Source organism: Chionomys nivalis, chromosome 15, assembly GCF_950005125.1.
Source record: "Chionomys nivalis chromosome 15, mChiNiv1.1, whole genome shotgun sequence".
NCBI classification, from domain to species: Eukaryota; Metazoa; Chordata; class Mammalia; order Rodentia; family Cricetidae; genus Chionomys; species Chionomys nivalis.
Window position 1 is genome coordinate 7,748,384 of NC_080100.1, and position 27,418 is coordinate 7,775,801.

The 27,418-nt window shown below is 43.9% G+C and overlaps 1 protein-coding gene across 3 annotated transcripts in view; it reads right to left on the minus strand.

The window, feature by feature from the left end:
- Positions 1–27,418, minus strand: part of Ctnnd2 (catenin delta 2) — a 727,532-nt gene that overhangs the window by 303,369 nt on the left and 396,745 nt on the right. For all 3 annotated transcript variants that reach the window (XM_057789656.1, XM_057789657.1, XM_057789658.1), the window contains one exon: positions 15,132–15,687. In XM_057789656.1, the coding sequence (XP_057645639.1) occupies positions 15,132–15,687 (556 nt within the window). The remainder of the gene's footprint in view (positions 1–15,131; positions 15,688–27,418) is intronic.

Genomic DNA, 27,418 nt, shown 5'->3' on the forward strand with positions numbered 1-27,418 from the left:
TGTAGCAGAACGCTGGCCGTGCAGAGGGACTTTGGCAGGTGCCCAACAGTCTGGCTCAGCATGCTCATGCTCTGGTCACTACGGTGACTTATCCTGTAGCTGCTGTGTGGTGCCCAAGGCCAGGTCTACACCAGGGGGCCACAAATGATTTCTTTGTATCTCTCCTAGACGGACTCTTCCTCGGGACAGCCTGGAGGGATAGGGTTATGGTTATCTGGAGGAAGAGTCGTTTCCAGAAAGGGGCATTGTTTTTATCAATCAGAGGGCTTTTAAAATCTGGATGGGCTGGGATGTTTCTGCTGAGGCGGTCCTGATTTTGACGTGGCACACGCATGTAGGCTCCCTGCACTGCCACGGTGCACACACCCTGCAGAACAAAGGTCCCTTCATCTTCCGCTTCGTTTGTGAGTACAAGTAGCACAGCTCCACCCCGGGAAAATCTGTGCACCTCTGAGACTTAGAAGAGGAGATTTATGCAGGAGACCCTTTCCAGACCAGAACCTCAGAAGAAAGCCCAGAGAAGAGAACAGCTGGTGTTTTCTAGGTGCCTCTGAAAAGTGACCTGGTGGTTTTAATGGTCACAGTAGATTTGAGGCAAGACATAGGGTATTCCGTGCACGTTCAAGGCTTAATCTTCAGCAGTTCCCTTAAATTGGGGAATGAACGGCCCTAGGAATATCCATTCTGGAACAGACGTGGACAGTGGCCCCTGGACTGCACATGGGCTGCTGGGGAAAGCTAGCAGTGCCCTTGTGAACAACAACAACGAAAAGGTTATGGGCTTTGGCCCCTAGCACGATGCACTCTGTGCTACAATTACCTTCTTGCTAAGAAACCCTGAGACCTGACAGCCAGTGACCAAGTATAGACATCAGGACACTCTTGCCTCCTCCTGCCCTTCTTCAGTTTTGTTTGTTTGTTTGGGATTTTTTTTTTTTTGATAAAAGACTTTGAGCAGCATCAAGTGTGATTATCAGTGGCAATAAACTTCTGAGGCCTCTCTGCAATAGGCTACAGAGTCAGGGGGGTCAGAGTTGGCTCATGAATGTCCTGTGGACTCGCTGGCATCTTTCCAATCAGCTTCAGACTCAACCTGACAAAAGGGGCTTCAAAAAGACTCCACCCCAGCACCCCAACCCTTTCCTGGCAAGTACAGGGAGAACTGAATTGTTATACTCTTATACAGAGCAACATATTCATACTTATAATTACAATGTCTGGACATCTACAAGCAAAGAAGCTTAGCATACGAAATTTAATTTTTACCTGGGAGGAGTTTTATAGTTATTATAATTTGATTCAAAATATATTTCTTCCCTGGATGGAATAGATCACAAGTTTGGCTCACTGGTTCCTCCTTATTGTCCTAATTAACTGCTGATGAAAACAATCTATGATTTGACAATGTATTAATTAGTCACTTCCCAGAGTTTTAGTGGTCAGTCTGATAAGCACACACAAACTTGTCTCTATTAACAAGAGGAATGAAACTCAGTGAGTATTCTTTCATTTTTCAATTGCTGCTTTGGGATACCTCATCAATGCATTCTTAAGTCTTAGCATTCCTAGCATCTGCACAGTTAAGTCCTGGTCAAATTATTATAGATAATTCTGGGTGTGTCCATGGGGAGTACTTAGGGCAAGGTGGCTGAGCACATCTTCATAGCTAAGCAACACAGGCGGCCTGAGACCTCAAGGCAAGTTTCATTAGTTCTTCAAAGTACCAGGGGAACAAGGTTGTCTGCCCCAGGCCACAAAGGAAATTCTCCGAGAGGAAAGAAGAAGAGTTCGGCTCATTGAAAGGGGAAATCAGCAGGCAGATGTTTTCATGAATTACAGTTTTGCTTGTTTGCTTTTTGAGATTTTGAGACAAGGTTTCATTGTGTAGCCCCTGGCTGGCCTGAAACTCACAAGGAAACCAGACTGGAATGAACTCACAGAACTCCACCTGCCTCAGCCTCCCAAGTGCTGGAATTAAAGGTGTGCAAAACCACTGTGGGATGCAATTCTTAAGATACGTATACGTGACTGGAGATGGTTTACATTTCTATCTTAAACAAAAGCCCTTTGTTAGATTGTTTTTATTATATCATACATGGGCTGAGCAAACTCCTTTTAAGAATTAGACACTGAGCTTCAAAAACACGCAAGTGCAATGCGTTTTCTCTACTGTCTTTCTGTAGTGGTTTAACTAGGAGAGAGAGGGCTTCGTGGTTTGGATAAGAAAAAAACACATTAACTTACAACATCATTTACAAAGACAAAGTGCCAGGGATAGACCTAGTAGATTATTTATTCACTACGTATACATTTCATAATCTCTTCATGCATTGATGTTTTACTAATTTTGATAATTTCACCTATATCAAATTTGGTACACAAAAAGGGTTTGAGATGACAGGATGTATACTATGAAATGTGCAGTTTCCAAGAGGCTTTGGACTTTGTTTTTGATTCTTCCCTAAAAGTTCTAGAATGTTCTTTTGATTACATATGTTTTAAAGTCTAATTAATTTCTGAACTGAGTACCTATCACGACCCACTGGTGCCAGTTGCCTTTGGAAAACATCAGCTTCACCATAACCTCCATGAAAAGCACCAGTGAATAGCTGCAATGCTCCCATCCCATTTCTCAGATGTCTCTATTCAGAAAAGACACTGACGAGCTGTCAGCCATCTGAGAAGAGGATCCCATGGTACAAGTGACACGTCTCTAGGATAGAAAGTTCCACAAGGGAGTAAATGTGACAGTGCATTGTCAACCAGAGTTGGGGCTATTTGTCAGCACACGACAGCAACAAGCTCATCGGAGAGCGTGGCATTATGCTTGTATCTTCCACAAATTCCGAAGTTGACTCTAAAATCAAGATGTTAAACACGGATGAGACAGAGTCCTCATTCCTGAGATTTTGGGCTCTTATAAAATATGCCCTAGAATGTTCTCTCAGGGACCCACCAGTGGACCAGAAAGCGGGCTTCACTCCACACTGAATCTACTGCCCCTCTAGTCCTAGATCCCTTAGCCTTCAGAATTGTGACATGTAAATTTATGTTGTATAAAAATGATGACATTTGTGGTTATTTTTAAAGCAACTCAAATAGATAAATACATCAACATGGAATAACCAGAGAAGGCTATGAGATTTTCTATACCTAACCAGTTGAGCATAAAACTTGAATGAATGAGTGTATATGCATAGCATGTGCATAGTGCATGTGTGTGTGTGTGTGTGTGTTTCATCATAAGGAGAAAGAACAATGACTTTAATTTTTTACAATAACTGTTGAAATGTATGCTTCTTTCTTTTGGTGTAGGTGGTTCACCTCCTTACACCATGTTGCCAGTCCATACACAGACAACTAAGGCTGGACTGAGAAACTGCTGTTTAAAGCTCAGCATTGAGTCTACCTCTGTGGTAACCTACTTCCTTGGCCTCAGAGACCATCCATGAGGATTAGCAGGCAGAAAACAAAGCTGGAAAGTCTCTTTGAAGATATTTACACAGGCAGCAGAAACGGAAATGCCTTGTTCAAACTTGCTCCTTAGTCAAATTACTGAAGGTTTTCTTTAGATTCCCTTTGCTATGGGTTCCTGGAAGGTCCACACTATACTGCCGAAGGTCAAGAAAAATTATGGAACAGATCCTGTCTGGTTTTAGAATCTTATTTCCCAGGGTTACACTTGTAGCTGCTCTGTTGATGAACCTACAGTAATCTGTGGCTTGCTTTACAGATATCCATAGATAGAGACCCAAGAGAGACAGACACACTTCCTAGAGAGCCAAGAAGATCAGGGGTAAGGAAAAGACATTCTCTCTCTGTGGGAGAATGTCCCACAGAGTTACCTTTATTCTTCTGAGAATATTCCATAGTCACCTCTAATGTGGATCTTGATTGATTTCTATCATTTTGCACACGTTAGGGAGAACCTGTATGGTGGTTAATTTTCGTTACCATCTTGATTGGATTAAGAAACACCCAGGAGATCAGTGAAATACCTCTGGTTATTTCTAGGGGGTATTTCCAGAGATATTAGATCATGGAGACTTTGGCCTAATGGATAGTTTACTTCACTGATAAATTCAAGATTTCAGAAGAAGCTTGGGAGGAGGAATTGTGGAAGGTGAGACAGACTTGTGAAGGATGTCACTGGGGTGCTTCCTTAGGGGTGACATCTTGCCCTGGCTCCATCCTGTAACTTCATCACTCTGTTTCATGTCTGGTGTGAGGTGAGCCACTCAGTTGAGCTCTTCCTGAAAACTCCAACACTGGAAGCTAAATAAATCTTTCACTCTTGAGGCCTTCTTCTTTTCTTTCTTTCTTTTTAAAATTTTAGATATTTTAATTATAGTAACATTAACTCGACTAACACAATCTGGTATTTCTTTGTATTCACATTTTGGTCACTATTAACATGGTTTTTGGTTATCTATCAACTAAAACAATTTCACTCACTAGTGTGTTTACCATAGGCAGCCAACACATTTGCAGATTTGTCTTTTGGAAGAGGCATATGATATGATGTTCTACATGTACAGAGATTCCATTAGTTGCTTTTTAGGAGCCCAAATGAACACTCTGTACATTTGTTGCTTTTTTTTCTTTTGGTGTCAAAGTCAGTACTTATCATAGTGAATGTTTATAATGACCCATACATTGGCATGAGCCTACAGAGATTTTAGATATTTCCACTTGAGTTAATCTTCAGGGAATATGTATGCTGATTCTGTTTTCTCCTTAATGTCCCATTAACTTAGGTGTCAAAAGTAAAAGGTTCTGAAGTTAAGGATAAACTCAGCAACATCTCCAGTGTCAACTAAGTTTTCCCCAGTTGGCTGTGGGGGAGACGGCATCCAAGCCCAGTCCCGGCATCCCAGCTAAGTGCAGATTCCTGTTTCTGAGTCTCTCTGTTCCCATTCCGTGGTTTCTTTTTGCCATTGTAGATTGTACAGACAAGCATTTCCCAGCAGATGGTTGGTGTCCTATCCATCTCTCTGCACCCTGAAAAAACACTTACAGTACCAGTAAACCACAGGGCTCATTCACCGGATGGCCTATTTCTCAAAGAACAAGGAAATTTCCTGGCATTTGGTGCATTTTTTTGTTCCCAGAAGCAATCCTTTTTTAATTGATTCCTCTTTAATTTCCTCACATACCCTCACTTTGCCTCCAGTCTCTGTTGTTGTCAGTATTCATCTGCATTCTCTTGGGGACCCTTAGGGTAATGCAAAGAATCCTATTTGGATTTCTAGAGGAAGTATTCTTTCAGAAATAAAAATTGGCCTTTGCTTTAAAAACAAAATGTGATGTGTGGTTCTGTTGTGGTTTGGGTATAGTTTGTCTCTAAGGGTGATGTGTTGGAAGCTCGGTCTTAGGAGTAGTATGTACTGATAGTTGAAACCATCAGTACATAAGAGGAGGGGACCTAGTTTAGTTATAAGACAAGTCAGTCACTGACAATGTTGCCTGTGAACATGATTGAGGCAGTTCTTGTGGAACTCGGGTTATATGCTGAGTCAATGGGTTGTTAAAACAAAACAAACAAACAAACAAACAAACAAAAAAACCATGGCTCCTGAATCTCTTGCTGCCTCTCTTACCATGTGACTTCTCCCATATGCTGTCCTTCTGAAGTCACCTGTCACATAGCAACATGATGTAAGGGGCTCTCAACAGAGGCCAAATCGATGATGTAATCCTTCATAGTCTGTCAACCTTTAAAACCTTGACCTAAATTACCCTTCTTTGTAGTCAGAGTCAAGTATGTTGTGATGGCAACAGGAAGAGAACAAACAGAGTCAAAGCATTGTATCCGAGACTCGCGAATCATCTGTTGAGGTATCCCCACGAGAGTGGAGCTACGCTAACTCCTCTCTTGTGCTTATGGGATACAATGCACCTTGAAAGTTGCCTCTTTTAACAATCCTTCCCTGACCCCTATATGCCTCTCTCTTAGGTTTCCTCCAATCAGATCCCTTCTCATATCAAGTTGTGTTAGACAGATTTGTTCTGTCTTTCCACTAAGACGAGTCTTAAGTCCTGGGTTCCAACCTGTGTATATTTGAATGCCCAGAAGAGTCAGACATTATGATGTCCTTGGAAACCAAACATGATTAGGAAGCCTGTTTCACTTGTGGACATGCTAAACAAGAGACAGCGAGACCTCATAGAATGTTTTAAAGCTGGCAATTGTCATTCTTTTCTTTTTCTTACACTGCAAAGCAAGCCAACAATTTGAGAAATACCATCTTACATCCTAATGGGCAGTGCACTGTTTTCCCCCAGACCCCATGGGTTCAATGTTTTCTTTGCCTCAGATGCTCTTCTCAATATCAATGTACTTCCTCTCTCCTTCCTTCAGAGGTTTGCTTTTGTCTCTGATCTCTGTGTTCCCTAGTCTCCATCCATGATTGGTCTTATCTGACCCTTGATAGAACATCAGGGCTCTGGCCTCTGCTGCTCACAGGTGAGTCCCCATCCCTAAGAAGAGTGCCTGGCATGAAAGTCATGCTCTTTAAATTACATTGGCTTCACTTAAATGGCACAACATGGCAGAGCTAAGAAGGGATGGAGCTACATGCCCACACATCTGTCTACGTGCTAAATCTCTCAACCGCTGCCTTCTGGATTTACAGAACTCTATGAAGTCTAACAACTCTTCCCGTCTCCATCTGCAATAGAGCTGGTTGCTGTTTCAGGTCGTCTGTCTTTAGATACTGACATTTCCATTTTACTTGTCCTCTGGGACTTGGGTTGAGCCTCCCTTCTCTGGCTTCCTAACCTCCTGCCTGGGGCCTTTTCCTGGACTTCTCTTCGCTGCTTTTAGTTAGTATGCTTTATTTCTGGATGTTGTTTCCTCCCATCTCATGCTTTTCTTTAGCTAGAAAACATTTTACAAATGTGGTATCTTTTCTAGGACAGTGTGCGGAGCGGATAGCTTTTCTGAAAAGCTACATGCCAGAGCATGTTTGATTTTTTCCTTCACAATGGGAAGCAGGCTGGGTGTCGATCTGGGGGTTGAGAATTACTCCCTTAGCTCCTCGGGCAGCACCTCGTGTTCTCTGCTGTCCAAAACTGTGACTGCTTAGTTGAGTAAAGTCTTTTATTTCTCTCTGGAGACACTGGGGTCTTTTTATCCTGGGGCTTTGAATTTTCATGATGTGGAACAGGAACATTTTCAATTCCTAGCGCAAGGTGTTTCTGACTAAGGCATGAACCCTGAGAAATTCTACCTTATGACTTTGATAATTTACCTCCTCTACTCCTTTTCTGAGACCCCAACCAAACATTATATCTCCCAAGGTTGTCTTGGTTCTTCTTGTATTATTCTTCTATTTTCTGTCTCTGTTTCTCTACCTCCTGGGCTATTTCCTTAGCTATTTCCCAGTCATCTTTATCATTTGTTTTTAGTTTTATGAGTTATGTTTTTACAGCCTAAAAGGATTTTCACATTCTTTGCTTCTTCTACATATCCTATTCAGTTTTTATTTAATGAATTCAAGATCTTCCTAAATCCTCTTCAAGGCCAGACCTAAAGTTTTTGCTTATTTCTTTTAATCTCTTACATCCCTTAAATTATCTGTTTCTTCTAAGAGATAATTTATTTTTCTATTTTAGTCTCTCTTTTTCAAGCCAATAATTCTCTCCATTCCTATGTAATCCTTGTTAATATATTTGAGGAAGAAAAACGCAGTGGCAGCTTCTTTGCATGGTGCGAACAGAAGTGCGGTTTCCAAGTATGAACTGAGGATAAAGAGGGAGGGTCATGCATGATGACATCTTCTTCCATAATGACTGGCAGGTAAGCATCCTCCTCCTCCTTTCTCCCAACCCGTGTGTGTGCCTATGGGATTTGCACTTCACCCAGGATGCTAACATCTGGACCAGGAGTCTAACTCTAACACCGTTTATGGTAGTATTCAAGATAACACTCCCATTGCTTTTTCCCAGAGTAAGTCCTAGCCATTCTGGCAGGAGAGAAGACACAGAGGGAAAGATGGATACCAATTTAGGATTGATCGTGGCAAACATTCACTTTCAATTCCTCCCCCACAACTTCAGCTCCATGTCTCAGAGTCCTCAGAAGCCCCAGGTTGAGTCTAACTTCTAACTTCCGGTTTTTACAAACTCTTTATTTGCTTATCAGTAATACTGGAGTCCACATTCTGTCTCTCTTGGGACTTCATTCCCCATTGCACCCTTACATCTGCATTTGGGGGTGCTGTGTGAGAAACAGGACCACAAATCCAAGGCAGAGGCTACCAGCTGAACCCCTACTTGTGATTCCAGTTAAGTTTTTAGTTTAGAATTTCTCAGTCTAAATTTAAATATGATACAAATATCTAGTTGTATTATAAGAATTCAATAGGAAGATACCACTTCTCTTTCTCAAACAAGTCAATCTGTTTACTGCATTTTCATCGGCAGGGGCGGTATGAGGTGGGAAGGATCGGATGGTGATAGCAAGGTCTCTGAGGCCTTCGAGCGATGTGAGCTCAGGTTCAAGGCTGCAGCCATGAACGTCCTGGAAGAGGACACTGAAAGCAGCACTTTCCCCACTACCGTTTCACCTGGACACTGATTGGATGGAAGTTAGACAGCAAGGAGACTGCAATGCAGACGTCCACTGACGGAGCTTACAGCTACGGAGGGTCTGATTCTTCTGGGAATTCTGCACTGCTAGCCAGACAGACTTCACAGGGCTAACTTGCCCGTAGGAAGGACAGCGTGTTGCAGTCAAGTGTCTGCTTTCCTGTGGATAAGGGAACATATGACATGCGCCTCTAAGGAAACGCCAAGATGATGGTAAAGTAGGGGTGCTGAGGTTTTGAAGAAGATGGTCACTATGTGGTAAATGGCCTGCACTCTCCAAGTAGGTGGAGACACGGGATCCCAGAGTGTAACCACCACATGCGAGAGAGATACATTCGCCACAGATTCAAATGTCCCAGGCAGGACCTGGTCTTCCAGCACAAAAGCTCTAGGATGGTTGGGTGAGGGGCCTAGCCAGGGAAAACGCAGGCGTCTGCTGGTTTGGAGAGCTGCCCAGGAAGCCTCTTCCTAAGAGACCTGCTGATGTTACAGCTGAGAGGTTGTCTTCCTAACCAAGTTTAGGTATGGATTAAGAGATCTCAGCTGATCAAATAATAAGCAGAAAAATGCAAATTCGAATGGTTTTTGTTTAAGGTCTCATTTTCATCGGTGTCTAGTGCTTGAGTGAGCAGATGCTTACGAGACTCATCCTGTTCTCATCCAAAGGCCAGGACACCATCATCTCCAGGAAACGTAAAGAACAGGAGCCAGGCATCCCATTGCTTCTGCACTGAATCCCAGGAGCTGAGTGTTAAACGCATTCCCTGTGACCACGCCCTTCGACTCCTGGACCATCTCCTCTAGGAAACCCGTGGAGCACAGCAGACCCTACAGGAGTTTTGATAGGTACTCTCCCTTTGGTTTATTAAACAAGTGAGACCTGGGAGCTACTAAGTCAGGGACTTAATGTTATCTCCAAATTACTAGAACTCAGGGTTTACAGTACTTGATCCACTCCAAGCAGGATGGTTTAGTTCCATCTGGCTGGAGTATGAGATGATCATGTCTTGACTAAATAATTCTCCATATAAGGGCAATCCCCATGGAAATTGCTGGCTAAGAATTTACATTGCATGTGTAATTTCCCTCTCAAAGTAAGCTTCTGAAGCTTGACAACTTCAATACATATTTACAACTTGTATTTGTATTTCTAACAGGATTAATTTGGCTCTAAACTCAGATCATGTTATTTTCTTCACAAAAAGGAACAAAATTTGGCACAAGTGAAGTCATACTCAATAGGAATCTGAACTATTTTTGGGAGGGAGAGGCCTTTGTTTCCTTTAAAATCACTGGAGATTTACATACACTAAAACCTTATACTGGTAGGCAAAAATAAATCTATGTCTTGACTATTTTTCTTTCGTGACAGAAAAATAAGCTTTCTACTCGTGGATTATGTATCACTTAGACTATGAAAATTCTAATCAAAATTGCCCAGGTTAAATGACATTCCTGCCATCTGAAGGCATACATCTGAAGGAATACATCATTTCTGAGCCTCAGCATTCAACTCTGAGGGGTGGAGGTAAAAATCACATGACCTGGGTGGAGGTAAAAATCACGTGACCCCCATCATTTGCTGGAGATCACATGATCCTCACATTGCAGAGTGCAGCACACTGAGGGCTGCGTGGTAAATGCTTTATCGCATAATGTGTTCTCCAATAGAGTTTTGCTCATCATTCGCATTCAATGTGTTCATTCATTAAGATAAAGGCGTTGAACTCACTGTACAGAAAATTGAGTTAAGCGACGAGATTGTGGAGAGAACAGGGTGGAAGGCAAGTTCTGTCATCGGTAGAGTTTCCTTCCTGTGCCGTTTACACGTGACCAGCACTGAGTGTCACCCCTTTACAGAAGCAGGAGATCGTGGTAATATTTGGGTCAGGCGGAAAGAGCAGTTTTAAGCCCTTCCTGTTGGCTTGCGCATTCATTATTTTTGACCCATGGTGCACAGAGCTCCCAGAACAGTTGCCGACACCCGCAGAAAGGACGCCACGGCAAGTCCTTCAGCGTGGATCCACTCCTCTTCTCCTGCGCTCCTCTCTGGTCACTTCCCTGACGTGTCTTGCCACTCACCCATCTTTGCTGGATAAACACTGATGTGCTGGTCCTTTGTCCCCTGCCCCTCACCACATAAACACACCAAAGTTTGGAGTTCATTTCAGCTGGGACTAGTTCCTCATTCACAGTTAAGACTCTGGGATGGTCTCCTTAAGGACACATGCTAGGCACACATGATATCCCACTAACTGGCCCCTTCTAGATTTTCCCATCACAACTAAGCTCTGTCTCATTCTACACTGGCATTAAAACTGAAATTGGAGCGGTTTTATTGAAAACTTGAGAATGGTGGCTTGTGACTGAAATCCCAGCACCTTGGAGGTGAAGGCAGAGGCAGAGCGGAGAAGCTGCTGTATGTTCAGAGCTGTCCTGAGCTACGCAGTGACTTCCAGGTCAACCTACACTGCAGTGGGAGACTTTTTTTTTTTTTTTTGAACTTTCCTCAATGAAAGCTATGCATTTTGAACACAGGCACCACGCCTCCTTTACATGCTAACCCCAGCATGGGGCATGCTTACCAACCAGTTCAGCACACTTTCCTTCTGCCTATTGCAAAACACACAGCTTCTTCCAGCCACTTCTAAGCTCCCATGTTGATTACCTGATAGATAACTCTAAGGTTAACTTTTAACCAGTCAGAAATACACAAATACTTCACATATATCACCTTAGTCACTTGTCAAATAGGAAGAACAAATATTATAGTACCCCCTCTGCCTACATGAAGTAGGCAGCTGTTTAAAGTTCAGGACCTCCCATGATGCAGAGCTGATTTCCATTCAGGATTTTATGATAAAATAAGATATAACTACACAAGAAAAAAAACTATTAAGAGATCAGGGGTGTCTAATGACTTAAGATTCAAAACTTACACTTTCCTGGGTTTAATCCAGGTTGTGAAATAATCTCTGAAATCTTGGGCTAGCATTTGTAAGGTGCAGTCACCAGTAAGATCCAGGAGAGAAGGTGAATATCGAGTTTTCTCCAACTCACACCCTGAAATCCTTAGACAGCATTTTGCAATGCTTGACATCCTTTTAGCTAAATAAAACAAGTCCCGAGTAAAACTGTGACCCACATATCCAACTTTCTATGTGACATGTGCACAGGGGTCCTGGCAGAATGCCAACACATGTACAAATCGAGGTGTTAGTATTAATCCACACTCCCTACACGTACACATGCGCTTCTGGAACCCGCTCTATCTCTGCCACTGAAACTCTGTTCTTTTGGTAATCTTTTTCTGACCATCATCACCTAGCTCATGAGAAAATCACTTTGGCATTCAGACTTGTACACACACACACACACACACACACACACACACACACACACCCTGTTCTTCATCACCTTTAATTAAGTATAATGCTTCCACAGTTAACTTTGACTTAGATGACTGTAATAACTCCCGAATTACAGTCTTACTTTTGCCTTTGATCCTCAAATTTTATTTCTAATACATGAGCCAGAATGAGCCTGCTACAAACTAAGCCAGGTTGTGTCACCTCAGCTCCCACCCTCAATGTCTTATCTTATAAGGCCTTCCTGATCCTTCTCCTCCAGCCCCCCCCCCCATCTCATTGGAAGGCAAAGCCTTCCTCCTGCTAACTGCTTTCCGCTGTGCACAGCAGGCACACTCCCAGTCCCCAGCCTTTGAACTCACCTTTTCTTTGGTCAGAACACCCTTCTCCAGCACCCACAGGGTTAACTGGATTCAAAAGTCACCCCATTGAAAGTATTTCTTTTTAAAAATAATTTTCAAGGCCAGCTGCCCGGGGTCTGAAAAAGCATGGGACAAAACCGGTATCGCTGAACATAACGGACAATGAGGACTACTGAGAACTGAAGAACAACGGCAATGGGTTCTTGATCCTATTGCACGTAATGGCTTTGTGGGAGCCTAGGTAGTTTGGATGCTCACCTTACTAGACCTGGATGGAGGTGGGTGGTCCTTGGACCTCCCACAGGGCAGGGAAACCTGCTTGCACTTTGGGCTGAGGAGGGAGGAAGACTTGATTCGGGGAGGGGGGGATGGGAGGTGGTGGCGGGGAAGAGGCAGAAATCTTTAATAATTAAATTAATTAATTAATTAAAAAAATAAAAAAGAAAAAAATAATTTTCTGTCCTCTCTATTTGAGAGGAGGTTACAGATTTCAGAGCCTACATTATCTCCAGAGACTGATCCGGGGGTGGTACACAAGAGCCACATACTGAAGAAATGTGAAATTTGTTACTAAGGAGTATCTATTGATACTTCTAGTTGTCAGTGACAGATCTCCCAATCCTTAGCTCTCCTGAGACAAAATCTACTTTGTAGTCTCAATGTATTGGTGAAAATTCAATGGGCAGAACAGGCGACTTCCAACTTTATGATGCTGAGACCGGTTTCAAACACAGGACATCAGTCACGGAGCATGAAAGGTCTGTTATCTGTGAGCTCATGCACAGCATAGCCTCTCTCCTAGATCTCCTGTGGGTCAGGCATGGGTCTCTATTTTCTAAATGGAGCATGAAATCTTATTCAAGTCCAATGTTCACATACTCTGACAGGATAAATTTGAACTCAAAACCACCAGTATCAATTTACATGGAGACGTCTCTAAATGAATATTTTAACATGTACGTGAAATAAACGAACTCAAACTTTTAAAATGTTCGTTGTGACTCTAAAATTGAGGTTCTTCAATGGCACATGGAATATCTTTTTTCTCACTAGGTAACAAAAATGAGATATGGCCAGAAAATGGGAAACAGATGGGAGGAAATATACTGGTCAACTGGAGCTCTTTCTGGCCAGAGAAATAGAGAAGTGTCCTCACCTCTAACCAATAGACACTTGAATGCGCACCTACACCCCGACTACTACACCACCACCACCACCACCACCAGCAGCAGCAGCAGCAGCAGCAGCAGCAGCAGCAGCAGCAGCAGCAGCAGCAAAACCTTTGAAAAACTCTTTGCAGACATCAAAGTATCAACCATTTTCAAAATCCAATCACTTTTCTAGAGTCAACAATACAAGGGACAGTTGAGTTCTTGGTTATTGTGTTTCCATTCCCTAAACCCCAAGACCCCACATATTCAGCTACCTGGCCAGACTCTCTGCTTTACTGTGGTGGTCACAATGTAACATGAGGCACATGTCTGTCACACATTAGCAGGTACAGGAAGAGCTGGGAACCATCCCCCAAAAAGAAACAAGCAAACAACAACAACAAAACTACTTTTACTTTCTTTCATCAAGTAAACTCAGAAATGAAATGGTCTTTAGTACTCTGGACCTAGACTCCTTGAATCTTTTCTACAGTACCTGGTGGCAGAGGGGATGGGGAGAGGAGGTCTCCGGGCTTTAGTCTCCTGTGACCTCCCACTTCTCTGCCTCTTGGTCTGACCTCATAAATTTAAAGTTTGGTGTCTGTCTCTCAGGCTGCTTTTCAAATTGGTGACTACATGAGAGTGATCTGGGTATTAATGATGGTCTACCTCGAAAATGTCACTTTCCAGGCGATGCAGACTGAGCAATTATTTTCAGTTCTGTAAACACACCCAGCACAGTTCTGTGGGCAGCATACCCCAACCCGCATCTGGCTAAGCGAGGCTTGTCCACACTGGCAATTACTGTGTTTGAATTAAAGATGCCCTAGGCCACCTGCCTTGTGGCTGCAACAAGTTCCCTCTTTTTATCCTATTTATCCTCACAGTCATCTGTTTGTGTCAAGAAAAGAGACACACGAGCACAGCAGCTGTTACTAGAGCCGCAAAATTACCGAATACTTCTATAAGGGAAGAACTAGGCAATAAATCCAGATGACTTGTCAGGTGTTTAAGGAGCGAGCGTTCCTCTTTCAATCACAGTGCCTTGTTTAAGCTGAGCATATGTTGAGAACAGCAGAGTCATCAGCTCAGCTTAGTCTGTGATGGGGACAGGCACCACAGAAATGTCACCTCTTCCACACTGGCAGAGGAAAGCAACCCCCCCCCGTGCACCCCCTACCCCCACCCTATGCACGTCTATAATGAAACAGGTAACACGTTAAAGACACTTCCCTATTGGTTACTTTACTCTGCAGCATGTAAGCTCAGAATTTAATTCCGGGGTCGTGGTGGGGAATCTAACTTTCTCTGGCAACTAACTCTGAGCTTATCCGCTGGGATAGCTCCTGGATGTCTTTCTGGATGCAAGTAACAGGTCTATGTGGTCCAACTAAATTAACCTTGTTGCTTTGTTTAAGTCTTTAGACTCCTGGGAGGAAAGAGAGAAGATGGGTGGGTGTTAGAGGCTGAGAGACCACACTATAGGCATTACTAAAGAAGGATGCTGACAGTCTTTTTAGACAAGCCTTGACAACTCCCACAGCCCCAGAATCTGAAAATTGGTCCCAACTCATGCCCAGACCTGCTGCTTGGATCCAGTCCCCCTTGTTCCCCGCCGTGCACCCAGGTGAGCTGCGCCAGAGCGCCAGTCCCCTTACCTGCCAGGCTGCCGGGCCTCTGGAGGGTGGCCGTGGCATACAGTTCCTGCGAATGCTTGCTGTACTGCTCGGACGCGTGGACCAGGCGCTTGGTGGGCGACAGGGTGGCGTAGGTGCCGATGGTGGAGCTCAGCTGGTGGATGGGCGAAGAGGAGATGGTGGACTGCACGGTGGGGGGCGAGGTCACGCGGATGGGGGACAGGCCGGCCGAGGACACGACGATGTTGATGGGCGAGCTGGTGCTGTAGGACTTGGCCAGGCGGCTGGGCGACTGCTTGGGCGATGAGCCTCGCGGCGCGGCGTAGGCGGCACCCTCAGGGGCCGAGCCTCCGCGCTGCAGCTTGGTGGGCGAGCCGCCCTGCGTGGCGGTCAGCGGGGAGCCCCCGCGCGGCGGCGCTGGTAGCGTGGAGCTGGAGTAGTAGAGCGCGGCGGCGGCGGGCGGCGCGTCGGGCAGGTGGAAGGCGCTGCCCAGGCTGGGCGCGAACGGCTCCCGCGGAGGCGGAGGTGGCGGTGCAGGCTCGGACCCCGCCAGGTGCCCCGCGCGACCGGTCGTGCCCTGTGCCGGGAGAGCAGAGAACACGCGCGCTCAGTGCTGGAGAGGCAGCCGCCCACCCGCCCCGCGCGGTTGCAAAGGACAACTTCTGCGACCAGAGCCGCGGGAAAGGCAGGCTCCAGGAGGAGAGGGACGCGAACTCACGCCCAATCTAATCCCCTTCCAAGGAGAAAGGAGCGGGTTAGTTAAGGTAGACTGACAAAGGGCAAGAGGCAAGCCTCTGCTCAGCATTCCAAGAGGTTTTAGTCACAGGGGAAAAAAAAAAAATTAAAGGCCACCCAACCGGTGATCGCCCAGAACGCCCTCCCTATCTGGCAGTTTTAATGAAAACTCCAGGCATTAAACGCTCCCATTATTTCGGGAGACACACTTTCAGTCTCCAAAAACTGACTGAACCGCATCTTAGATGGAGGATGTAAGAGATGCACTTCTTAGAATTTATTCTGATGCCTTACCGTTAAGACTCTTTTTGGGGGGGGGGGCAAGAGTTAAACGGAGGGAGAAATGCTACCTCACAAGAGTAAGCTTGGTTTTTCAATATAAAAAAAAAATTAGAGGAAGCAGGTCAATTAAAATTGAAATGACAAAAAGCGCTTCTCTTTTCTGGATTTTAAAAGTGGACTCTAGATGGCTCCGTCCATGGCCTCTCCAGCAGGCTCCTAGGAGCCCCTGCAGTTGCCTCTTTCAACTGAAAGCCAGCTGCTTTCCACCACTTAGAACAAAAAAGACAAGGGCTGGGGTGGAGTTAGATCATGGAGGGGAAAGGTGGTTTCCTTGAATAGTGTTGAATTAGATTTGCATCACAATGAAAGCCCCACAGGGTCAACCACTTCTGGGGAGAAAGTCTTGATCCTTCAAGCTTCCCCTCAGGGGAACAGAAAGGGTCCAGGAGTCCCTGGTGTGTGAAAAGCTAGTAGCAGTGTTCCCTGTGTTGGAGAAGCTGAAAAAGAAGGCTTGGGAACAAAGACTTCTGTTTGGGCTGGGAAGAGAGCAAGGAGCTGGGGGGAAGGGGGGCAGAAGAGACGGTTCGTGCTCTCTATAGAACATTTTAGTTGTGTCTCTGCCCTTTGGGATGGCATTTGGCAAGTGGGAGGCTGGGCTCTTGGTCTGCACACACACAGCATTCCCAATTGTGGCTGGGATGTTCGGAGAAACGCTGAGGGCTTAGCTGGACAGCATCAAGTTCCTCCACTAAGAACAAACTGGGATTTGGGACGACATCTCATCTATCTCTTGCCTCAGGAGCTGGAGGAGTCCAGGCTGATTCCTAAAACCCACCTTTAAGGAGGGGCAAATGGGGGTCCTGCTTACAAGGGAGCTGGACAGTTTAAGCATCCCTGGGGCTCACTGGCCTGCCAGCATAGGTTCTTGGGAATAGTTCAGGACCAATCAGAGACCGTGTTTGTGGTGGAAAGGTGCACAGAGCTCAGGGATCGACACTTGAGGCTATCACCTGACCTCGCCTCAACTTAGGCACAGGCCACATGCACAGGCATAGACACACATTCACACTTATATGCACACTCTAAACACAGCTTTGGGTGAGGGAGAAAACCATTTGTTAAGAGACATTCTCAGTGAAAGGTGTATGTGTGTATTTCTCTCTCACACATTTGTTTATATACCATGTGTATGCTTAATATGAATTTCATAGGGGCATTATGTATCCCCAGCTGAAATGGAATCATTTTTAGCTTAACAGTAAAAGCAAAAGCAGAAGGCAAGTCCCAAGTGTGTGCTCAAAGATGTCTCTCTAGCCACCATAGTAGGACCTTGTCCACAAAGGACACCTCAGTAGCAGTTGCTTGCACATGAAGGAGGGGTTCGCAAGCTTGGCGCATGGCTTTGGCCTTGACAGTTTTAAGGACATACAAGCTCTGCAGAACTCCCTAATCACCCTGGGTCCCAGGATTGTGGTCCAGTCTCACCCTGTGAAGCTTGGAGCTTCTTCCCCAGCAGTAATTCTGAGCATGGAACATAACATCCTAAATTGAACTGTAGGTGCAAATTGCCAGAGGAACTTCCAATACATTTTAGAGCAGCCATCACTTACCCTAGACGTTTAATTCAGAAACATGAAGGTAGGACCTAAGCGACAGGGAAGCCAGCCACTCCCCAGGAGATTTCAAAGCCCAACACACACGAGAACCACTTCTTAGAGCTGCCATTGTTCAGAAGGTGCTGTGTATTCAAGCAACAGCATGGTTACCTTGAACAGAGCAGAAACCCTGCTGGAAGCCCAGCTCCCTCTGTTTGGACAGCCTCTCTAGGTGGCCAAGTCACCACCAAACACTGAGAACCACCAATGGGAGACCATCTGGTTCTGGGGGTCTGAATTAGGTCCTGGAGGTAGGATTTCTAACAGTCTGCCAAGGGAGGTGGACAGCACTGACCTAAAAAAATTCTGACAAGCCCGTAGACCACTTCTTTCTGAGGCTCTGCTATGTTTTTTAACCTGAATCTCTGCACCGTGGTACCCAGCTAGTAAGTGGTGGGAGAGCTTCATACAGGAAGATAATGGTGGGAAAATAAGGTTTAGGGGAGCGCCCTGCTTACAATAAAACACTTTGTTATGTCTTCTATGGCATGAATGATCACCCTCGAATACATTACTGATGGCATTGCACGACATACTTCTTTAATCAATACTGATAAATATAATTAATTGAAGTGCAGCTGCCATTCCTTTTTGTGGCAGATGGAAGTTGATATAAAGACAGACAACTAGAAAGAGTGTAAAGAATAAGTCATTGTGACCCACTTAGCTCTCAGCTGTGCGGGACCCACCTTCTCTCAAAGCTCAGGAACATCATGGAAGAACGAGCAAAAGATGGTAAGAGTCAGGGAACAGGGAGGAGCGCTCTGCAATTGTGTTTTCTGGACTCTCCAGGACCATTGCAACAACAGATGGCTGCCTGCAGAAGACCTTAGTAAGCTAAAGTCAGTCCCAGCACGAATGGGACCTTACATCCAAAGGTTCCACCCAGGAGATTTGCTGAGGAATGGAGAATCTCTTTGCATTAGGGGTGTGGCCCTGGGAGGCTGTCTATGCTCCCGTGGATGACCATATATTCATGCCCCTACAGACAGCACTAATTGTACAGGTTGGATTTCAAAATGAGAAGAGGTATGAAGTTGGATGGAGTATATTGGGGTCTGAGAAGAGTAGAGGGTAAATAAGGACCAGGAGTGAGGGGTGTGTGTATGATTTTAAAACAGTGTATGCACGCATGAAATTCTCAAGGGATGCATACTTTTTTATGTGTCTTTTTACAGTAGATAGAGGCTACTATAAAGACCCACAGTTAGTGAATATTCATAGAATTAATGACTGTGTTTTCCTAGCCCCACTTGGCACATTACAACGCAGCCCCTATACTTAAGGTTCAAGGATCATTGCTGAAGAGGAGTGGTGAGATTTTAAGAGCCAGGGCACCAACACAGGGCATCTACTGGGAGATAATGTCTTTTATATGTGAGAGGGATGCTGCGCCGATGAAATCTAAATAATGTGGCTGCCTAAACATGATCTGCAAAATGATCACACAAGTTGATGTCCCAACATGTCAATGCGGATAGAGGAAATCTCACAAGGCTCCAGCCCTAGATGAAGACCTACAGGCTGCTGAGAGAGGAAGAATCAGGTTTCTCCAAGGGTGGCCTCCCCGAGAGATGGTGCAATCCCAAGTGGTCATCCCTAAATAATACGTGTACATATGAGCGACCCTGGACGGACTTGGCTCCCGCTCTCTCTCTCTCTCTCTCTCTCTCTCTCTCTCTCTCTCTCTCTCTCTCTGTGTGTGTGTGTAAGACAATTCTAATTAAAAAAGAGGCCATAAATTTAAGAGGTGACACATGGGAAGAGTTGGAGCATGGAGGGGGAGGAGTAGAAATAATGTACATGCAACTCACTTGTATTTTTGATAAAAATAATTTTAAAAGGAACTAACTCAATTAATAAGCTGATTAACTAATAAAATAGGAAAATTATTCAATATCTCTGCATTTGAATAATGTGTGAGCCAGGAAAGATATAGTTTGTACACACCTTCCCTTTCTGTTGGTCTTCTGGAATGTCTAATCTGAGAGTACTAATTCTGTTGAATGTTAATAATAGCTTCCTCAAATGGCACCCAATTCAGTAGAAATTTTGGGAAATGCCATATTACCTCTAGACATTTTGAAAGCAAAGGCATCCAACTCAAAAATAGGCATATAGAAGGATTTCGGTGAGATTTTTGGAGTTTTTAACAAGGGGAAAGGGAGGGAGAAAGAGACAATGGCATTTTGCATCCTCTGAAGCAGTAAGTCCTGTTATTCACTGTGCAGAGAAATGAGAATTTAACATAGCCTGCTGTTTCCATTCGTGTAAAAGCCTCCATCGCTTGGCCTCCCCAGGATGCCAGCCTTACTAGTACCTGTTGAGCAGCATGGCCATGTACAGGTATGTCCTAACTGGTGTGTCCCAGTATGGCTGCCACCAAGTGGACAAGCTCCCTGAGTGCTTCAAATGCTGCCTGTCGGCTGAAGATCTATTTACCGTACATATGATTAATCTCAATTTACATAGTAACATGTGGCTGGAGACTACCTTATTGGGCTGTACAGCTGCACAAGCCCATCTTCAGCTCGTAACAAATGGTCCAGAGGTGCTGCGGTCCATCACAGAGGCTGGTGGAGTAATAAATGTCTAAGAACAGCTCATCATTTGTGCAAAAATGGGGATCTGGGAGCATGTAGCCACTTCTGTTTCACTGCATAAATTCATTTAGTAACTCTTCACCAGTTTGGGAGCCATAAGGCTGCAGTTCAAACCCACTTCATGGTTCATAGTATGGTTTATTATAACCACTGTTGAACTGAGAACAATGCACAATAGATACCAAGACCCTAACCCACTCCTCTAGCGGTTCAGCTGCACCTCAACTAAAAATGCAGGTCTACTTTTCAGATTATATTTTGCCAGAATTTGATGTTTTAAAAATTAAGGATTGGGACCCCTTTTTATAGTGATGTTTGTAAGCAATGATAATGGAAAGAAATGTGTCATTGTTGAAGAGGCCCTTAAGGAACAACAATAGTAAAACACATTTCACAAAAAATTGGAGCATAGTGAGTCCTGATGTTGTCCTTGGCCATGGTTCTGGATGCTGGCAGGGTCTGTTCCTACCTATACCTCCCTTCATAGTTCCTTGGATTAGTCCAGGAACAGCAGTTTCTTTGTTTCCAGAGAAAGTGGAGATGCACCTCTTTGGAACTAAGAAGGAAGTAGGTATCAGAGACAAACAGCTATCCAGTGGGCAATATGACTGAATAGCGTCCAGCAGGCTGGATCTTGGTACCTGCTCAGTGTAGTTCTAGTTTTATCTAGTTATTGTTAGAAAATCCTTAAAATAATAGAAAGCATAAACTCATAAATGTTTTTGCTTATCTCTTTGAATGTAAATTTTAGTTGGGACAGACAGAATATACTGTAATTATGAATTTTATATTCTATTTTTGTGTTTGTGTGTGTATATGTATTTGTGCGTGTGTTGCCTATTTGCTGTAGCCTTCTCTGTAGGTGTTCAATAGATTCATGCCTTTTTGATAGTACAGGATATACTGTCCAATCACTACTGAAAGACACTGGACACGGAAGTTAGGCAAGGCACACATGGCTTCCAAACAGGTTTTAATTAAGACAGAGTCCAAGGTTGACATGTCAGTTCACTCACTGGTCACTAACTAGAGCAATTGCCTGGCACAGTGAGGCGTGCTCTCAAAGCGAGTTTAGCATCTCCTGAATACCGTCCTTTTCTGGGATATCATGTCATTGAACTTTAGTGTGTGCTGTGTACTCACTGGGTCACAAACATGATACTGTTCTATTCTGGAAGAATGGAGACCCTGAGAATATAGTGGGTTTAGTTCAGTAAGTTGCACTGGCCTCAATGGCAAGCAGTTGCTTCCTGATCGTCACTCTGAATCATCTACAAAAGAACCAGGGATGGCAACGAGGTCACAAAGGGGACCTTTTCTCAGATCATGAATGATATTTTATTCTCTTTTCCTGGAATTTTGACAATCTAAACAAAGAAAAGTACAGGAAAAGGAGAGAGAGAAGAAAGAAAAACCCCAGTGCTTTTGGCTAGCTCTCCAGTGACCTGACAGCTAACAAGCTCTCAGGAATCTTGGGTTCCAATCATGAGTATACCATGACACTAAATGAAACCACATCTTATAAAACAGGGTCTGATTTATGGCAGTCCTTGTAAGGACACAGTGAGAACTGCCAAGTTTTCTGAAGTAGTCATAAGACCCCTGGCTCTGGGAGAGGAATCATGTTTGCCCAGAATGCTAGGCAGCTAGCACAGTGAGGTCAGGATTGGACAAATGAAGTCACTGGTTGGTGGCTTCCCAAGATGAACCTCTTGAATGCCTACTACAGTCTGTGACCTGCTTTTTTTTTTTTAAACATACTTTCTCCTTTCCCAGTTTCCTGTGGTTATGCCACATGGGCAGACCTTTCACTAAAGGTGCCCCCTCTGAAGACAGCTCTGAATGGTGGTGACTAAGTCTCTGTTGGAAGAAGCACTTCTGGGTCAGCACAGGGTCATGGAAGGAAAATCTGGACAGCACATTTCAAAGGAAGCAGAGACTCCGCATCCAGGCTGTCCAGAGAGTTGCAGGGATGCAGCCCTGACTTGCATCAGGAAGCAGAGCCTCCACATGCAGGCTGTCTAGAGAGGTGCCAGCAATGCAGCACTGGCTTGCATCAGAAGGGCCTTGGGCTGACACTTGCAGGAACTATCTTAACACAGTGTGGTCTAGGTGATTTCAAAGTGATCAGAAAGTAAAGTGATGACCAGTCATCCAGTGACTCAAGGAAGCTAGACTGAAGGACAAGGCACTGCAATGACGTCTTTGGAGACATTGGTTTCTCACTGAGAACCATCAAGTAAGGTGATTTCGTAACAGCAGCTCTGCGCTGATTAAAGCTGAAGAGAAGGCATTGCGGTTTCTCAGGAGTTCACACAAGCATGGACAAAACCATCGGCTCTGCAACCTTTCAAATGAGAAAAATCACCAACTCTAAAATGCAAATGTCTTTATTAATGCATTATATGAAATGTAACTATGAGGATAAATTTACATCCCCAAATATGTTCTCTGAATTTACTCTTTGGATTGAAAAAAAAAAAAAAAAAAACCTGGCTTCTGCATTACGACCATTGTCCATAGGAATACAATACCTTTTCCTCTGCAGTGGTCTGTCTATAATTTAAAAGAAGAAAAATCTTGGTACTGTAAGAAAGATTTGATTTTGGGAACAGTCAAATAAAATGCTGTGATGCTTGTCTAGAGATTCTCTCAAGGGTCCTGGCTTTGATAAAAACTGATAAACAACATAAAGAAAAGAGACAGCTTCTAGGTACAGGGCCCACATTGTCCCCGAAGGCATTAGCTGCCACGGTGGGTACCATAAGTGGAAAATGAAGGGCTAGTAAAATTGAGGGCAGCATCTCACTGACAAATTCAACTTTATTGAAAAAATGAAGATAGTTATTTTTTTCCCCTTTGAGTTAAAATGCCACAAGACCACATATCACCTGTGGATCACCATGGAGACCACCCCCATTGTTACAGTGCTTACTTTTTACCCAAGTAAATTATGGAAAGTAGTGAATGAAGGAGGAAGGGAGAAGGAAGAGGGTGAGGACAGAGGGAAGAGGAGAACGAGCAAGAAGAAGGCCTTGTTTCGGCTGGCTTCTGGGATGCCTTGTTCAGCCTTAATACAGGTACACTTGATATACCATGCTTTGTTGACACCCATGGGAGGCCTGCCCCTTTCCGAACAGAGGTGGGGAGTGTGGATTGAGGAGGAAGTTAAAGGGATGGTGGGAGGGTAGAATAGGGGATAAGAGGGGAAGCTGTGGTAAGGATGTATAATAAAGGAAAAAATTTAACTGATAAAAAAGAAGGGAGCAGTTGACAGTCAAGCTGATGGGACAAAGTGATATATCATACGACACACCAAAGCCTCCAGTGGCATCAGGACGAGTGAAGAGGTGATGGAGACGTAGGAGAGGAAGAGGACAAGCAGAGATTTTGCTGTTTTGGGTGTGTGGTTTTCAGTTCTGTTATGGTTTATTGGTTTTTTGTTTGTTTGTTTGTATGGGTTATTTTGTTGCTGTTGCTTGCTTAATTTGTCTTGTTTTCTTTCATGGAGGGGGGAACGCAACAGGGATGACGGGGGACTATGAGTGGACTGGGAGGTGAACAGAATTGGGGTACATGATGTGAAACCCCCAAAGATTCAATAAAGAAGTTTTAAAATATATAAATAAACAAACAAACAAAAACTAAAAGGTGTGGAAGAAGAGAGGAGAGAGATTGAGAGGACACATTAGAGATACTGAGAGATTCCCCCTGCCTCCCCCAGCCATTGGGCCCCTAGCAATCCTAGCAATGCAGACAGGAGGTACTACCGAGTATCCAAACTCTCCAGTTTTAAATCCTTAGGATTTAAAGATGTCATTAGAACAAATGTGGTGCTACTTGGTTCCTTGGATACTTGCTTTTCCTGTCTTTTATCCTCCCTTTCATAAAAATTTGATAGGTTCATTAGCTCATAAATATTCTAATAAGCATTTTACATATAACCATTTCTATAAACACCAATAGAAATAAAAGTGGAGAAAAAAACATGAAATAATGACATAAAGATCCCATAAATATTTATCGTAAATAATATATAGGCAGGGTGTCTTAGTGGCACGTCTTTTCAAAGTCTACATGAACACTGGCAAAAATTTATCACATAAGACTTTCACTTCAGCACAAAGCTCCATCAGTACAATTCTAATAATCTAAATATTTGCACAGAAAAGGAAATATTCGCTTGGAACACAAATATACACTCCCTGCAATTAAAATACTTCAATTGTCAAAGCCAGATTAAACATATTTATGCTAGAAAGAGAAAACAGGAGAGAAGATTTGAAAGTCATGCAAGAAACGCAGATTTACAAGAAGCAATATTTTAAGACTATCAGGAAAAAAAGTCAAAACCAAAACCAAAGCAAAACCCTCCTGCCAGAGCCCATAGATAAGCCAAGGAAAATGCATAAAACAACATGCTTTCTCCTCTAAAGGTTGCATGCTGGATGCAATCTTTGCATTCGACACAAGGCTATGTTTGCTAAATGTACTGGTAACTGTCTATCAAAGTATTACTTCAAGATAATTTCTCTTATAACTAAGCAAGTAAGAGTGGCCTTTCCCATGCTGAGATGAATACAATGCCTCATTGGTAGGAACTGTCTTCTCCTCCGCACCCTAGGGGAATTTAGGGTCTACCCTACTATCACTAATAAAGTAGCCACCTACTTGCCAGTGTTCCAACAATGTAATTATCTGCCTCTGGGAGACCTAAACATTGGCATATTCATGATTATTGTATAGCATACACAGGGATTTTAAACACATGAAGTCAGTGTAACATTAAACAGACAGGCCACACTGAAAAGAAATGAAGAATTTTGTTCTATGGAAAAGCTTGTTGCCCTTCTAGAATGTCCACTACTGTTTAGGGTCATCTTAGAAACCTGTCATATGACTCTCAGCTTCCTGCAGGCCACTTCCCTGGAATTACCATGGCTATTTCAGGCCTTCCTGGAAACATGTGAATGGCTTTAAAAGAAAAAAAAATCTCTCAGCTCCGATACTACTTTTCCAGGGTTGTGTCCTCAGATATGTAATTTCATTTTTCCATTTATTTTGTTTCTTTTAGGAGTGACTTGCTGGATGATTGTACTTTATGTTTAGACGTGAGAAAAATCATTTTCAGAGTGGTTCTTTTATAGGCTGTATGTACAGCATCTCAAGTAGGGACACAGAAAATGTTGCATGCATGGAAGTGAGCAAAAACATAGAGGCTAGCTAACTCCTTCTCCAACCTGCTCAGAAGCTGGTGTGGTATCAATATGTAGAGGCTAACTCCTTGTTCTCCAAACTACTCAGAAGCTGGTGTGGTATCAATATGTAGAGGCTAACTCCTTGTTCTCCAAACTACTCAGAAGCTGGTGTGGTATCAATATGTAGAGGCTAACTCCTTGTTCTCCAAACTACTCAGAAGTTGGTGTGGTATCAATACGGTGAATCTCCCTGACGCTGGCAGAACCTGGTGGAATTTTGTGGGCCTTAGGCCAGTTATGGAGGACGTAGACATTAATTACAGTAGGAAAAACTCTGCATGGAATCACACTAATGGGGCCCTTTAATGCAACAATATATGACAGGACTATCCCTTTATACACATTGTCATGCTCGGCTCAGACACCTACTCTAAGATGAGCTCTACCGAGGATCCACTAAGTCAACTCCACCCAGAGGACATTACACTCACCATCCCCCAGGTAACCATGTATCTCTCCTATGTGCCCTTACCTAAATGTCTTCTCCACAAAATTCTATAGTGTTTTATTTTCTTCTCTGAATATTATCCTATTCTGTGTTCATTTCCTTCCCTCAGTGACCATCACCTTCTAATATATGATATATACTATGCACAGTGCTTATTTGAAGTGTTGGTTTTCTTGTTTTCATACATACTGCTAGAATAAAGGGCCCCCGAGGACCAGGACCGTGTCTATTTTCTATATTTCACCATCCAAAGAACACAGACTCATGGTATATAGTAGCATAGAATAAATGTCTTGAAGAATCAATGAATAACAGGGTCATAGATTAAGTAAATGGGAGGGAAGCTGGACTGCTCATAAGAGCTAACTTGGCCGAGAAGAAGCAAGCAGATGGGGCAGCAATCCACAAAGCCTGCTGAGAAACTCTAAGTGGGCAACTTGGGTGAGCAGAGCCTCTGGGATGGAGGAGAGAGAGCTGGAGGTAAAACAGGCTACATCACTTCCTGGATGTGACATTTGCTGGGTGGGCTGTATATCTGCTGTCCTACAATTCAACTGCATGAATTCACCGTAGCATCTGAAGAAAGTCTAGCCAGTAACACAGAGGAACCGTCTGACAGTGACTCCTTTGACTAATGGGCTCTGAGAGGACACAACGAGGCCAGAATCCATCCCCAAGGCCTACTGCAGAATTAGCAATGGCCGTTCTACAAACTCTTAGGAGGCTGGATAAACTAGAATCTTTCTAAAAGTTGAAACTGGAATCTTAAACACTGATGACACTGCTTCACAGTCACAGTGGGGCAGGATTCTCGAGCAAGACCAAAACAATTCACATCACTTCAGAACTTCAATTTGTAGAGAGAATGAATAAACATTTTTACTGTTGATTACTGACTGATCTTACTCAGCTCATCATCCGTTAGCCACGATTTGGGTTAACTCACCCTTGCAGCACTTCTTAACTCCCGGACATTCAAACAATTAATCCTCCTTGAAGGAGCGATATAACACCATTGTGAATATTGACCAGAAAATATCACAGGGGCTTTGGAATGAGAAATTTCTGAAATGGGGTCTGGCTGGAACCCTAATGGTTTGGTAAAATGGCTAGTTTTCTGGTTCAGCATTTCTACGGTATTACTTTCAAATTACAGGCCTTCTGGGCTATCCAGCAAAGCAGCTGCTCATAGACAGCACCAATAACCAGCAAGCTTCTTAGTTGGTCAGCTCTCATCTCAGCTCTGCTGGGAAAAGTTCACAGTCCATCAGGACATCCCGTCTCTCTACACCACAGCACTGGACTCCCGCTACAGCTAGATCTGAGC